The sequence below is a fragment of the Corvus hawaiiensis genome, chromosome 1 (genome assembly GCF_020740725.1).
Source record: "Corvus hawaiiensis isolate bCorHaw1 chromosome 1, bCorHaw1.pri.cur, whole genome shotgun sequence".
Lineage (NCBI taxonomy): Eukaryota > Metazoa > Chordata > Aves > Passeriformes > Corvidae > Corvus > Corvus hawaiiensis.
In genome coordinates, this window is record NC_063213.1 from 54,218,348 (window position 1) to 54,234,719 (window position 16,372).

General features: G+C 45.9%; 1 protein-coding gene across 5 annotated transcripts in view; it reads right to left on the bottom strand.

Moving 5' to 3' along the window:
- Positions 1-3,940, bottom strand: part of NXPH1 (neurexophilin 1) — a 139,198-nt gene extending 135,258 nt beyond the window's left edge. Inside the window, exons 1-2 of one of the 5 annotated variants that reach the window (XM_048304778.1) lie at positions 3,924-3,940; positions 2,030-2,191 (exon numbers count right to left, since the gene is read on the bottom strand). In XM_048304778.1, coding sequence (XP_048160735.1) covers positions 2,030-2,083 — 54 coding nt within the window. In that variant the 5' untranslated portion in view covers positions 2,084-2,191; positions 3,924-3,940. Of the gene's footprint in view, positions 1-2,029; positions 2,192-2,717; positions 2,784-2,900; positions 3,522-3,923 lie in introns of those variants that run through there. The other 4 variants (XM_048304762.1, XM_048304752.1, XM_048304770.1 and 1 more) reach the window with 4 other exon arrangements.
- Positions 3,941-16,372: the final 12,432 nt, after the last annotated feature.

The following is a 16,372-nucleotide window of genomic DNA, read 5'->3' on the forward strand; positions in this document are numbered from 1 at the left end:
TCCTAATTGAAACTGCTTTTGTCCACGCGGAGCGACGTGCACATACGGATAGGCACAACAAAGTGCTGCACCTTGCTGCTTTGTGGCACCGCATTAAAGCTTTAATCAAAACTTCATGCTTCAGTGCTAATAAACTGTTTATTATCATGCGACGGCCTAATGCAAACTTTCAGAGTCACTCCTGAAATACAGAGGATGGGGAGAGATTGGCATAAACGTGGAATTATCGAGTCAGAAAAAAGAATCGAGCTAGGGAAATCCTTTGGATCCTCCCCGAGAGTTTTGGCAGAAGACACAGACCAGCCGAAGGGCACATTCCCTCCCCCTAGCTTGTCTGTTATTTCCCGACCTTTTTTTTTCCTTGCTTTTTTTTTTTTTTTTTTTTGCATCATATTTCGCATTGTTTCGAGGGAAACTTGAAAATCGTCTCCTTCACTCTGCAATGCCAAGCCCTCGGAAAAAAAAAGTGTTCAGGTAATGAAGTCTGTAACTAAACGGTAATTGAATCAGCATAATTTGCACACTGAATGGTTTTCAAATGCTCCCAGTTTACAATTATAGGAGAATTAATGCGCTTGTTGTTCAGACTGCAGCGCATTAGAATAAATCCAGCACTGTTGTTGTAATGAGTCGAGAGCAGTTTAAGTGCCAGCAAACACATTTAAAATTTAACACGACGTATCGATCTCGCTCCGGCTTTTTGATGGATTATTTGCGACGCACTTTTCTCCCCATTTTCCCCCACCCCTCCACCCCCACCCCGGCTATAAAATTCGCAGGGAGGAGAGGCGCCCGCGGCAGACGTGGTACCGCCCGGCGAGGGCAGGACCCCCGATGAGGGAGCCACGTCGGGCGGGCACGGGAAGGGACGGGCCGGGATGGGTCGGGCCAGGCCGGGCCGGGGCGGGCGCGGCGGGCGCTGCGCGGGCGCGGGAGGAGCGCGCGCGGCCCCGCCTGCCCCCCCCGCCCCCGCCCGCGCCGGGCCCGCGCCCCATTGGCTGCCCCGCGCGGGGCCGCGCGCGCTGCCCCGCAGCGCCCCCGGGTGGCGCGGCCGCCACAGCGCAGGGAGCGGCGGCGCGGGCAGCGCCCGGAGCCCGAGCAGCCCGAGCCGGAGCCGGAGCCGGAGCCGGAGCCGGAGCCGGAGCCGGAGCCGGAGCCGGAGCCGGAGCCGGAGCCGGGCCGTCGCCGTCACCACCCCCAGTAAGGGCGCCGGTGTTCTTCTCTCGGCAACGCTCCTGGAAAAAGGTCTTTTCCCTCCCCCGTAGACACGGGGATGAGCTGCCGCCAAGCGTTTGCCTGCTTAACGCATCACAGGCGAGAGAGGATGCGGACTGCAAAGGAGCAGTATGCCTGGTTTTTGTTCCTTGCAATCGTAGAGGGAATAAAGCGTGTGTGTGTGTGTGAAAGGAGATAACGCCGATGTTTACTCGTGTTCCCGCGGTAATCTTAAAGGAGATTTGCTACGAAAGTCAATGACACTTCACGCGGAAAATACTAGCTGTGCTCGCCGCCGAGTGCCCGCCCGCCTGTGCCGCGCCGCCCGTAGTGGCACACCGCGGGGGTTCCCTTCCGGAGGGGCTCCCACCCTCAGGAGGGAGCAGAGGGCAAGAAGTTGCCTCTATCCCACAGCCTGGCCGAGGGCAAGAAGTTGCCTCCATCCCACAGCCTGGCCGGGCGCCCCCGTGGCGGCGCTCTGGTGCCCACGCAGACACCCAGGGACCCGGCCCGGGAGGTGGCACCGGGGGAGGCGGCCCGGGAGACCCCGACCCTGCCCTGGCCGAGCGGAGCACCCCTTCCCCGCGGAGATGTTACTGGTCTGCGCCCCCACTGCTCGCGCCCCGCCGACATTTCCCGGCCGGGACCAGCAGCTCCCCGGCCCGGCCCCGGCCCAGCCCCGGGAGGACGGGGCAGGGCTGGCTGCGGGGTGCAAGTAGTTGCCGTGAGTTTGTTCGTTCTCCGCCAGGCTGGTGCCCTCCACCCCGACGAGCTCCCCCATGCCCGGCCCGTGAGAGAGGCCGGGGACACTCACCAGGTAGAGAGTGGGCTGCAGCAGAAGGACCGCGTACCAGTACACAGCCTGCATCCTCGCCGCTCAAACTTCCCCCGCGCTGCTTTCGCTGCCTCTTTGTTCCTTCCAGAACATAGATCCACCTGACATCCACTTTACAGAACAAGCAGAGCTCTCACCAGCCTAGACAAAAATGAAATTATAGATCCCATGACCACAAGACAAGGTTAGCCTTAGCACAAGGGGGGAAAAGAGGTGTGTAGGGAAAGGGGGGAGGGGGGGGGGGCGGGAGAGAAGGAGGAGATGAGGTGTGTGAATGGGTGTGGGGGAAACAAAAAACGATTAAAATCGAGTTAATCCAGCGGCAGTGCAAAGTGATCGCACGGTCCGAGCTGGCGGCACACCGCCTATAGGCAGCGCTCCCCGGCGCTCAGTCCTTTTACTGGGCGGGAGAGCCCCGCGGTGTGAGCTGGGACGGCCCGAGGATGCCACTGCCAGCCCTGCCTGTCTGTGTGCCCTCGGTGGGAACCGGGCTGCAGCCGCCCGCCAGTTGGCCGCGGAGCCCCGGCAGCGAGCTGGGTAGCGGAGTGGCGCCGGAGCGGGGAGAAGGCGACAGCAGATGCTGGGATCGGGGCTCCGGGTGCTTCTGGGGGCTTAAAGCCGAGGCAGAGAGCTTTGCCTTCGGGACGCCCGAGCAGGCTCTGCTTACCCCTGCAAGCGCCCACCTCCCTCTGCCGCTCCTAAAGGCGCGCCGTGCCTTGCCCCGGGCCGCGACAGCGCCCCGGGGCGCCCCGACGGGCGAGGACCCCCATCCCCGGCCCCAGCCCTTCTCCGCCCCCGCGGCCCGCGGACAGCCCCGCCGCCGCGGGGGGGCCGCGGTGGGGATACGTACGGCGTGGGGGATCCGACGGCGGACGGGGCTCCGCGGGACGCTCCATGGGCGAGCCTAGAGGGGCTGAGTGCCGCGGCGCAGCCCACCGCCCCTGCGCATCTCCTCGCCGCGCTCCGCGCCGAGCTGTCCCGCGGCCGCTGTGCATCCAGCGCAGGCACTGTCAGGGCGGCGGGGCGGCTGGCAGGCTCTCCCCCCCTCGCCTCCCCTTCTCCGCACACGGCCGCGCTCTGGGTCCGCCGAGCAGGACACTTACGGGAGGAGGGAGCTGCCCGGGCTGCCCGCTCGCCTTCGGCGGGTGGCACGGGCAAGAGCGGCGGCACCGGCGCTCCGGGGCGTCCAGTGCGATTTGTCTCTATTAAAAATGACTTATTGGCGAGGGAGCGGCGAGCGCCTGCTATTTAACTTCAGATAAAATCTATCTGCAAAGACCTTGGCCGATCATCTTAAAATAAAGCGCTGGAGCCGAGCACTGTCCGAGCCTCACTGCTTGGGGAGAGAGAAAGAGCAGTGGAGGGGGGAGGAGGGGGGGGCTTGCTTGGCGAGGGGAGAAGGGAGGAGGGAGGAAGGGGAGTTTAGCGGCGTCCCATCCTCTCCGCTGAACGGGGTGATGAATTAGAGCCCTCCCCGGGCGGCGCGAGCTGCCTTGCGCTGCCTGCCCTGCCCGCCCTGCCCGCCCTGCTGCCTGCCGTGTGTCCTGCCCTGTCCCTGCTGCCCGCCCTGTCCGTGCTGCCTCTCCTATCCGCCCTGCTGCCTGCCGTGTGTCCTGCCCTGTCCCTGCTGCCCGCCCTGTCCGTGCTGCCTCTCCTATCCGCCCTGCTGCCTGCCGTGTATCCTGCCCTGTCCCTGCTGCCTGCTCTGCCCGTGCTGCCTGACTTATCGGCCCTGCTGTCTGCCTCTACCCGGGAGCGGGCGATGCCCTCCCTGCCCTCCCTGCTGCCCACGCTGCTGCCTGGGCACAGCCCGTTCCCTCTCTGCCTGCCCGCGGGAGCCGGCTGTCTGCGTGAAAGGAGCATGGGAGAGCACCTTCTTTCGCTTTCTTCCCTTTCATTTCAGGTTTTTCCACCTCCCTCAGCGGTGTCCCGTGCACCGGCAGTGCTGCTCCGCCTGGGAAGTCAGGCACGGAGGTGGCAGGATCGCGGAGCCCAGTTGGGTGACGGCTGCGGGAGCCAGGCTCCGGGATGGAAGGGTTGCTTCTCCCTCGCTAGCAGGAACCTGTAGCTGGACAGCCTCTCGGAGTGAAGCTGGAAAGCTCACCCCTGTCGGGTGCTGTGGCTTATTCTGCCAGCTGTCACACAAATGGAAAGGTCTCACCGACCTTTTTTTACTTCTTCTTTACAAAGAGTTCTATGGATTTTGTCGTACACTCTTCCACCCCCCAGGCGGTATCATTACTAGTGTGACATTGGGACAGGGTGAAGGGAAGGATACCAGCAGCACAGAGCAGCCTTACCAGATGCCCAAACTCAATAGCAAACCTCATATTCATCACTTCCAAAAGCCAAAGCAAGAAGCAAGCCAGTAAGCTGTACAGAGAAGGAAATGAGAAAGAAAAGGAAGACTTCAGTTGTCCTGTCAAATCCTTGCTTCTCTCAGAGCATGTAGGGGTAACTAATACCTGCGATCTGAGGCTTCAGTATCAAGCTGTAAAATACTGTTTTAATTTGGGGGTCTGAGTTTGGAACATTGTAATAAGAGGGGAGCAGGGAAAGAATGGGGAAGGTAATGAGACTCTTTGAAAGAGCTGCACCAGAGCCCTCCCCCACAGCCATTTCTGCTCCAAACACCTGGAAGATGGACACCTCCATATGCTTCCAGCACCATCACTCTGCTAGACATGTGGAATGCTCATGTCACAGCTTTGAACAGAAGTGTGCAGCCTGCGAGGATTCATACTGTCATCCTGCCCCTCCAGACAGCCTCTGCATTACAGTGCAGGCTAAAGCTGCCTAGGGACTTCTTGTTTCAAAAGAATAACAAAAAATTACAGCTGACTTTTCCCTTGCAACTCCTTCCTTCCTATCTCTCCCACTCTTACTTCTCCATAAGTCTGGGGCTAGAACAACACATAGTAAACAATGTAGAGAGAGATGTGTGAGAGAGAGAGATTACTACTCAGATATTGCTGTCTTTGCATAGAACAAACTTACCATAAACTGTGCTGATCGTTGCAATAAGCTGCTGTTTAGATCCAGCACAATTACTCTTATCTTAGATATGAAATTGCCAGGATAGTACGGAGCAGAGAAAGCAAATGCGAAGTCTGCCAGATTTCAATAGGTCATGTTTCTGGAGAAGACAAAATATCTTCAGGAAGGAGCAATTCAGCTCTGTGTACAACTCGATTCAGTTTACTCAAGCTCTGATCACTGCTTTCATATTAGAGTGACAAGGAAGTAGTCCTTGGAGAATAATTACTCCTTCAGCTGGTCAAATAGAAGAAGGTCCTCCCAGTCTTTCTCATCCAGATCCTTAACTTCTCTGGGGGACCACTGTGGAGGAGCTCCTGGTTCCACTGGAATCACAAGCATGGGCTCCTCTTTACTTCATCCCATTGAAATGTCTTCATCCTGTAAATTCAGCAAGGTCTCCTATAAATGGCCTGGTCTGTGTGGCATCTATTTGAATTGTTAGACAGGCTCTCAAGGCAAAGTTCTTAGGGATGGATGAATCTGTTTTCTGAAGGTTCAGACTGATCCAAGGTCTCATTGGCTTAACTGAGGGCTTCTTTCTTTGCCCTTCAGCTGACCTCCTTACCCAGAGGCCACTGGGACTAACTTTCTAACTACAATGGAACTGAGATTTCCTTCAGAAATGCTGCTTGAATTGCTCCTTCTCTCCATTGCCACTCCAGAAGAAAGGAGTAAGGAATGTATAGGAGTCTGGATTAAGCTTTTTACTATTAAAGAAAAAAATAAGCAAACTCCAAAGTATTCCAGCTGTGAACATGTGATACTTTTTCAAAGGGAATAAAATGATAAAATGCATATGAAAATCTGACATTTAAGATTTTTGGATACAGTCATTTGAATTTCATTTGATTCTGTAATATTGGTGCAGCAGCTTAAGTGGAATATTAGATTTTTTAAAGTGAATAAGTGAATTTTAATTTCAACCATTTGGATGCTGTTTGCAATCTTAACAATAAAGTCCTCTTCAAAGCAGTATCAGCTAGTGAGGTTTTAAAGAATCACAAATTCTGGGCTTAGTAATGGACTTTGAAAAAGACCAATTAGACTTTAGAACGCAATGGGACTATTTTTACAGCTTGGAAATGCATTCTAACCTTTAGATATCTTCCCTGCTTCTGCAAAGATAGCGTCCTGGGTTGCAGAACTGAAAGGGTCAGAAGCAGAAAATCCAAAGACAATGGCAAGTGATTAATAACTGCTACAGGTTCCAATGGAAGATGGGCACATGGTTTAATTGCTTGAGGCACTAGAAGAATGCTGTAACCATAAATATCAAATGATTGTTCTAAACTTACTGCACAATGTAGCTAACCAGTTTAAACATGGACAGTTATTTATGAAATAGTAAATAGAACTGAATCCCATGGAATCCTATTCACAGAGGCCATGTTTCTTATTTTGGAAATAAACTGCTTGGGAAAAAAAAGAAAGCAAAGCAAAGAAGGGAAAGGTGGGCCAGAGAACAAAGAAATTTGTTTAAAATGTGAAGAGGTGAAGGAATAAGAAGAGAAAGTCCGATGGATCAGTGTTTGTCAATATGAAGAATATTTCAGTAAGATTATTTACATGAGTGATATGAAGTGTCCAGCCTGTAACTGTATAGTACATATGTAGTGCATATGCAGCTCCAGTATCTTATCTATATGCAAGCTGAAGTACTATTGAATTCAGCTGGAGTTGCATATGCACTACGATGACAGATTATGGCCTCCACAGCTTTTCTATATTTGTACTATACAGTGCATGGGCCAGATGCCTCATATCACTCATGTAAATAATCTTATTGAAATGTTCTTCATATTGCCAGCCATTAATTCATCAGACCTTCTCTTCTTATCCCTTCCCCTCTTCACATTTTAAATAGATTTCTTTTGTTTCAAGGAAATCTTCATGTTTGAACAGAGTATTTTTATGGTTGGTATAAATACTACAGAGTCCCTTGTCACATTTTATTTCCATTTTTTCAAGGTCAGAATATGACTGTATGTACCATCTCTTTTCTAAATATAAAAATATCTCTGTGAGACTTTTATTTTTATTACATTGATTTCTGCCTACTTACAGTCAAAGGCATACCACAAAGTGGTGTTTCTCTGTATCCCATATGGAAAAATACAGGAATACTCCAACCACTTCAAGAGAAGTACCTTGTATTCATGGTGTTCTTAGCTATTTCTCCTGATGCTATGTCATGAGGATTCACACCTCGCTGGAGTGAGATGTGACGTTCAGCATCAAAGACTAAAAGGTAATGTAGAAACAGCTGTGTCTGGACCACTCAGCACTTCTGTGATATAAACACGAGCAAGCCTACAGGCTTCACGAGACAGTCCAAGTGACACTCAGTTTGCATGTATATACTCAGGATTTTACAAAAAAAATATTTGAGATGAGGTAAGACATAAATTGTAACCTATATGAATAAAATTTACAGCCAAGTTTATCTACAGGATTTTCTCATTAATAATGCCTTTTAATTCAAGGAGGGGGGGAAATCATGAATATAAGTAAGAAATCTTTCTAACTTTCATTGCATAGGGAACTTCTTTACCAACATAATATTTATAGTAGAGATTTTTATTTGCATTTCACTTTTATTTCATCCATTAGATCTAGAAAAAGTTCTACAGTGACAATACAGGTGTCATCAAACCACGACAACAGGAAATAGAAGAGTTTTAATAATAGCTATAAGAAGTGGAGAAAAAGAATTTAAAGTAAGAAAGGAGTCTGTACTAAGTCTGTATATTGTCCAGAAAATACCACAACTTGGGTGAGTTTCCTGAAGACATAATTAGATTTCAAAAATAGTGTAGGACTAAGTGAATTGGTTAATTAAAATCCAATTATTAGAATATTTCATGATGACTACTCTAGGGATTGTTAGCTGACAGCAATACTTGTTGGAAAAATAAAACTTGGTAACAAAAGTTTTACTAAAATTTTTATGTCTATGGGTTTTAACTGCAAAATAACACAATGTATATCATGTCAGCTGGGAAGGCTTTATACAAAAGAGCTAAAATATGAGAGTTAAATTGTCTTGAAGCAGAAACTGATGTGGGGGAGAGTCTGCAAAGCCAGTTTTCTTTCTTTCAGTGTGATGGCGAGGAAGAGAGCAGGGAAGTCCCTGAAGGCTTCTTGGGCTGCCTGCTGAGCCAAAGGAAGGAGGGATGTTTGCAGCCCAGGGCACTGTCGAAGCACCTGCCCTTGGCTCCTGGGAGCAGTTTCCTTTTCAGGGCTTGAGTCAGAGGGCTGCATAAACCTTGAGCATTCAGGGCAGAAGGACACTCCACAGAGAATGAGGAAGAATGGCAAAACTTCACCCTAAAAAGCCTGCCAGGGTAGGACATCCCGACTCTACATCGTATGTGCCAAAAAGACCCTGTGGAGTCACACCCTGTGAAGCAGCAATCAACTATTCTCCATTCACTGTATTATAAGCAGGAACAAACTCTCTGATGCGGTGTTAAGGCCACTGAAGGCAGATCTGCTTAGTATCTTTCCCTCTGCCTCTTTTTTTTCTCCTTCATCCTGTATTGACTGCATACACCCAACAGCAAGGCTGTCCTGAAGCCAGAATTTACTTGTCACTCTGTGTGGTGGCTGCAGCAGCAGCCAGGCAGGGCAGGACATTAGGCTGTATACCCAGTCGGGCTCTTGATGTTGGAGCCATCACACTGAAGGCTCTGGGGGCAGCTCCTTCCACCCACCCTGCCACCCCTTGGGGTTTGTGGCAAGCACATTGGTGCCAGGCTGAGAGGCAGCGGGTGCTGGGTCTGCTGCTGCACGCTCATCTGCTCACGGGGAGCCAGGTTGGGGCTACAGCTTTTACACGCTGCAATAAAGAGCTCTGTTGACCTTAGGAAGGGAAGTACAGGTGGTAAATGACTGGAATTGCTGTGCCCAAAAGGAACCTTATTCTCTTTTGAGAAAGCAGCTGATAAAAGGATAAATGGTCCCGGATAAGAGAGTTCAGACACTGGACCCTTCATGTCAAATACAGCTGCCACTGGCTGTAGCTAGCAAGAAACCAGTTTCTGAGTGAGTGTTAAGTGTGTTTTGTGGAGCTCTGCAGCCTTTCACATTGCTTCTGATTCATGGCGAGTTTGTAAATTACCAACCACACTGATTTTGCCTCGAGCTCAGTGAGTAGCAGAACCTGAGGGGGATTTTTTACCTTTCATAACGAATAACTTAATATTGTTTTACCTACCAGGCAAAATGAGCTATCAGGAAACTATGCAGAAAAACTCTGCCTTTCATGTTTTAGACCTGTAAATTTGGGTGACCAGTCTGTTCATCATCAGATAAATCAAACTATTGCGTTTTCCTTTGAACAAGGTGGAGTTGAGATTTTGTGAGAAGTCTCCTCTGGATATGTCTTGCAGCAACAAGAATTTTTAAAGACAATTTTTTTCTAAGTCCCTGAATAAGTACATTATTTCATGTGGTCAGGTCTTAAGACCAGCAAGGAATATTTTTTAAACCATTCAAGGCTGTTTACATTTCATTATCAAGATTTTACATCGCAGCTACAGTAATTAGGACTAAAAAGGCACGTGTTTTATTTTCTTTGTTAGCTAGAGGGCAGTCTCTTAGGCATAGGTGTAAAAGACAGTCCGCAATTAGACAATAGCCCGCTCAAATGAGTGACATCTTGTTCCTTTACTCAGCTACGAACCAGCTTCCATATTTTCAATATTTAGAAGATCAGAAGGAAATGCGGCTATATGGGAAGGAGCTATATACTTTGTAAAGCCATGCAAAAATGTGTCACCTTTCCCCTGTAATAGCAATACAGTAATTAACTGTTTTTCTTTACCCAAGCCTATATCTGGTATTAAAACCAAGTGAGATTTTTGAACTAGAATATTGTGAAATCTATTGGAAGGGGACAAACCTTGGAAGAACTTTCACATTTGAGAAAAACCTGAAATAGATTTTCAACTTTGTAAGGGAAGAGAAAGCTTCAGACAACATATCAAAGAAATCACAGAGGAAATTAAATTCCCTCTTTTGAATTGCAGTGGCTGCTGAGGTATGAACACTTCGTTACAAAAACAGAGACAGATTTTAGGATCGCCAGTAGTAAAGAATACATGTTGAAAAACAAAGAGATGTCTATTTGTCGAGTTAGTTTGTTGTACCTTTGCAGTAGCTACACTGCACACAGACACATTTCCCTTTCACTCTTCAGAAAACTTCACTAAAAATTTTTAGTGAATCCAAAAATCAGAAGAAAGAAAAATAATCAATTCGCATGGTTTACATGATTTAATACAAAAAGTTGTGCTTTCTCTGTCGGAGACTGCGGGGTGATGGTGTTAATTACGCTGGATTATAGCAATCTTCCAGTGCCACCTTGTGGCGCAGTGTAATACCGCAAAAGGCGTCCAACATTACCCTCACCAAGCAAAAGCATCCGAGTTATCCATGCAGCAGTCCATAAACATAATAAGCTGAGAGGTGGAAGAGTGTTTTCATCTTAGATATTACCCTAACTTCTGCCCCTGCCACAAGAAAATGTCAGCTTTTGCTGGTAGGCAGTAGCACCCATCACACCTAATGCTATTTGGGTGTTACTCTAAGGGTGTCCCCCAAAGCAGTGTGCAGAAAGACTCCAAGGGAGGCTTTGCAACAGGCCATGTCGAAGCACATAAGCATTGCTCTATGTTACACTGTATAATTTAGCACCAAGGAGATTTTTTTTTTTTTAAACCACCATTCTTATTTTACAATGTAATTGAATCCATCAACATAGGCAAACATCACCAAATGTGGGCAGCTGTTCCAGTCTTGACTACTCTTCCTGTGAAGATTTCCCTAAGCCCACCGGGATTTGCCTTGCTGCAGTCTGACTCTGTGTTATCACATCACACTCACAGCAGTAGGATCATGGCTCCTGAGCAGAGCCCTTCCATGCTGCCATGAGGACTCCTTGCACACACATAGAGTACCTTGGTGGTAAGTGCCTTCCACCAATAGATAAGTGGAGTTCTTAAAGCTGGAAGTTAAGAGATATACATCACCCGAAATAAAACTGGCCGATTTCATTGACACATATCCCAGAACATAATAGCTTTAAACAGGGAAGGCATATCTTTGGAAAGGAAAAGGGTCCAAGGCACAAGGATGTCAGCAAGAGTGGTAGTGACACTGGCAAGAGCTGCAGACCAGCTCATACTCAGACTGGTCCTGTGAGCTGTGATTTGGGGGGGACAGTCCAGTTCCCCAGGCTGGTTAACTTCACATCCTACTGTGAAACTGCCCATCTCAGCTATACAAGGCTTGCAGTGACAGCAAGGACATTTGGAGGATACAAAAAAATTAAACCAAGGGGAACCAAGTGGCTCAATTTCCATGAGTGTGAAAATCCATGAAACCTACAAATGACACGTGAATTAAAATAATCTGCAGGATGCTAAGGCAGAATGTACTAATAAGATCAAAATCAGTCCTGGATAATTATGTCTCAGATGGTCATGCAGTGCCAGGCAAGCATCATACAGCAGGCTTTAAAATGGGATTCCTGTTTTGGAGAGTCAACCAATTACTCTACAGATAGATCCATCTTTTACTTTTCATCCTATACTTCTCACAGATCTGTGCTGACAAATCTTTCGTTTCTTGTCATCTGTCGATAGTATATATTATGTTATTTTCAAAGGTGCTGAGCTTATGTAGTGTACCACTCATAAGGTAATAGGATCATAAAATATAATTGTAAGAAGCACATTTTCAGAAGATTCATCTTCCTCTTGAGGACATAAGATGTGTCCATGGTTTTATTTCTACACATAGATTTAAGGAGACTATCAGAAGCTGACAGAAGCCTGATTTAAACAGCAATGGTGTTTAAATCTAGCAAGGTGGCCACGATCACTCCAGCTCCCCAGGTAAATTGAAGCTTGCAGATCTCATTTTTGTCTTTTCAGAGGAGGACAGTTTTAAGATGAAGGACAATACTCTTCTAAGACAAGCACATGCTAACTACATCGGCTTCTATGTACACATCAGAACATGAATGTACTATGTTTTTCAAGTTCAGGTTGTTTGCACTTTTAGATATATAGTATAAAATATATATTCCACAATAAGAACAGACTGTTCAGGATAAAATCTGCTTTCCTGAGCTGACAAGTTTCAAACACTGCAGTAAAATAAGTTCAGCAAATTTGAATTCTACAGATCAGCTAGTCTTATGGGGGAATTACATTTCAATTTGAGACAGGCTGGGAATTGTGTAATTCAACTAGGTTTTAAGTTCAGCTAATTTAAAACTTTGCCACCATGGTACAGTGTACTTAGACAAAACAGATGTACAGTTTTAGAATTTGTTCAGTTTAAGCACCACTGATTAAAATTTAGCAAATCCTTGAGCATGGTAGTTCAAATTCCTAGTTTGAATCAAATCCACAGCTTTAACAATATTTAACTGGATTCAGTATAAAGCTGGTCTGAAAGAGTGATAAATAGGTTGCTGTTTGGTTTCCATTTGAGTGCTGGGCACTGCAACGGTAGATTAATTACCCTTAATTAACTATCTCCTTTGTAGAAGCTTGGAGCAAACTATCTAATGAGACCAGAAGGAGAGCTGAAGCTACTTGATTCACTTAATGCACAGGTATCATCTGTACAATTATCTGCCCTCTGAGCAGATGGGGTGTGCTCACAGCAACGGAGCTCCTGGCCCTGGCAAACGTGACAAATGGCAAGATCTCAGGGAGACAGGAGAGCACCACCAACACACGTGGAGACAGCACAGTCCCAGCTGTGGGCTACAGCACCTGTGCTACTGAACAGTCCTACATCAGGGCTCCACTCATCTGAAAAGGAGCAAATTTCTCCAGCACATGGAGATGGACATCTTTAACCCTAGGATGTCCATGTATTCTTTTTCACCAAGGATATCGCTCAGTGGTCAAGGAATCTAGCTTTCACTGCAAAAGAGTTACACTACAGAAAGATTCAGTTGTCAAGTACACAGATAATCTAGTTTCCAAAGCCATGGAAACCTGGCCAGTGTTTTGTATGCCACGTGTCATAGCACAGGACCTCTGAAGGCTTCTAGATAGTTTCTTATACAACATCAAAGAGGATGTGGTAGCTCTGGATCATGATAGTATCAATATCAAAGGGAGAAAATGTAATCTTTTTGGCTAGGAAGTGTACTCTGAAACTGACATAGAGACAGAGAAAATATACATTTGAAAAGCAAAGTTAAGAAAGCAGAAAAGGCAGAAAGGTTAATTTTTGGAACTCTTTGGAATAGCTGAAATCTGTGTAAGAAGGAAGAAAAAACCAAACTAGAACCAATTAATTAATTAATTGAAACAGTTATAGAGAAGTTCTAATTTTTTTTTTAATAAATAAAAGTCAATATCTGTAAAAAAAGCACATACTCTTTCCAACTCTGTAGTACTACACCTCTCTCCTTCTATCCAAACAAATGGCACTCCTCTTCACCAAGTCCACTCCAGAGCTAATGACTGTGTGTGGTATCTGACTTCCATCCTGTTTGAAGGGAGGCTCTCTCCACTTGGTCCCTCAGAGGACTCATAAATTCTTATTAAGAAAGGACTATATGCATGACAGCCCCTGGAAGCAGAGATGCCTCACCTCCATGGTGATGATCCAAGGTGATTCAAACACCCAGAGCACCTGTAATTTCCCAGTCCTTTTACAGGCAGCAGATACCCCGCTCCAGAACTGACAGCTGAGAACAAACAGTACCTGGTTTCCAGAGAAAATACCCTGGGATGGGCTGGATGCTGGAGCATTCAGAGCTTTGGGACACTCTTGACAAACACAGCCTGAAAGCACCATGATTTTGAGGACTAACTGAGAGAATCTGTTCTTTGTTCACAGCCATAGCCAGGGAAATGAAAAACAAGGATTCCTTCCTAACAAGGAGTCACAAGGAATAAATGTTTGGTACTAGATAACAACTTCCTCCTCCTTGGACTAAATACCCCAGGGAAAGACTTCTGTTTCTGAATCTTCATTTACTTCAGACATTCCTTCCTTCTGCTGCAAGATACTGGTGGATAAACCAAGCAGGACCATTTCATCACAGTGGCAGGATGGGATCATATAACACGTGCGACAAAGCAGGTCAGTGAGCTATTAACAGTCTGGAGAAACCTTCCTAGAGGTTAAAGATTCCCAGGAACTGCTGTTGTGCAGAATGGTGTCAGAGGTACCTCCTGTGTCCTCTTCTCAGGACTGCCTTAGAAAACACTGTAGACATTGCCCACTTATGATTACATGACCTAACAGCTTGGAGAGCCCCCACCAGAAAAAGCCATTATTGACTCAGGTCCAAGCAGTGGCCTACTTCAAACTGGCTGCAAAAGGGATGTAATACAGCCTTATATTACAGACACAGTGACTATGCACATAGGAGCAAATGCGTTGAAAGAATTCATGTGAAAGGTATTTGACTTCAAAAGAGAGAACTCCCTAAAAAAGAGAAAGCTAGGAAAGAGGCAAAAGGGCACAAATTTTTGCATGGTGTGGAAATTGTTTCAAGATGTCCTGTTAGAGGCTAGTTATAAAAAAGACAGTAATTACTATCACAAAGTTTTAAAAGGAACAAAATCACAAGTCAGAGTGAACAACAGGGTGAAGAAAGATTTTAAAAGTTAAAAAAAAAAGGAAAGAAAAAGAAGTTTCATCCAAGTGAGGAAAAGAGATCATAAAAACTGGAAAGTTTACAGAAAACCACAAGGAAGACCAAAATACTATTTAGAAGCAATTTGCTGAAGGCATAAAAATGTTTCATAAAAAAAAAAACCAAAAAAAAAACAACCTCCTTTTAAACACCTCAGAAGTAGGAAGGCAGCCAGCTAGTTAGTCAGGCAGATATATTATCAAGATGCAAAAGGAATGCTCATGGAAGATAAGGCTGAAAATGTTTAATGAATTTTTCCACTACTGTTCATGGTGGAGGATCTGAGGGAGGCTCAGGCAACAGAGCACTTCATATGGGATAAGAATATGATGACCTGTCTCAAACTGAAATGTTAGAAGAAAATAGTACAGAAAAAAATTACAAAATAAGTTGTAAAAAATCAGGTTCCAAAACTAAAAAATATTCACTCAGGACACCTAAAGGAATTAATGTATGAAATTGCTGAAGAACCAACTCCATTTCACATCTGAAAACATACACTGGTATTGGTACCAGAGATGTTAAGTTTGATGCCAATTTTTTTAAGTAGTTGTTGATATGAACCTAGTAAATCTGTTTTCCGTCTTGGGTAAATTTGTAGAAAGTACATTAAATAAGGGAATATATAGATGCAGAAATAAACATGATAGGTTGGGAAGGGTCAGTATGACTTTCATGGTGAAAAGTCATGCTTCATAAATCTTTGAATCTTTTCACACTTCTTTGAAGAGTCAATTAATATGTAAACAAGGATACTGCAGTGCAGTAGAAATGTGAGAATTTCTGTAAAAGTTAGGTTAAATTCTCTCCATAAGGGCTTTAAAAATTGTCTGCTTGCCTGGAAGAAGGTAGAGTTCTTGTTATGAATTAAAATTTTTCACAACCGGGAGATTGAGCCAGGGGCTCACAGGGATCCAGGTAGGCATTTTTGGTGCTCAGCAGATTTTCAAATGGTCTGGAAGGAACATTATACTGATGTGCCAAGATTGGCACATCATGATGATATCAAATTATTCAGGGCTGTAAAAAAATTAAGATGGCAGTGAAAAGTTGCAAAGGGACCTCATTTACGAGTGGCTGGTATGTAGACTGGCAACAAAATGTAAAGTGAAGTTCAATATCAGTAAATTAAAAGGTAGAACCTTTAAACATGTGCTCTAAACAAATTTTTTCCACTCAGGAAAGAGATGTGTGGAAAGTTCAACTTAATAGTCTGTGGGAATCATGAAGACAAACAGATCTTAAGCATTTAATACCAAAAAAAAAAAAAAAAAAGGAGCAAAGAAGTCAGAAAACAGGAGTACAAGAACTACATTGCTCACAAATGGTTACTACATCCCCATCATTGACTGTGCACAGGTCTACTCCTCTATCAGCAAATGGCTTTAATAGAAGTAGAAAAGCTGCAGAGAAAGATAAGATCACCACTGTGTTACAGCTTCTACATAAGGAAAGCCTCTACAAACCACATTCTCTGCTAGTAAAACCAATGGCAAAGGAATAAAATGATGTGAAGAAGGAAAAAAATCCCCTTCAAATGCATCAACTTGTTTGTACTTATATTCCAAAAATTACAGATGCCTAAGAGCCACTGTTAAAAAGTCTGA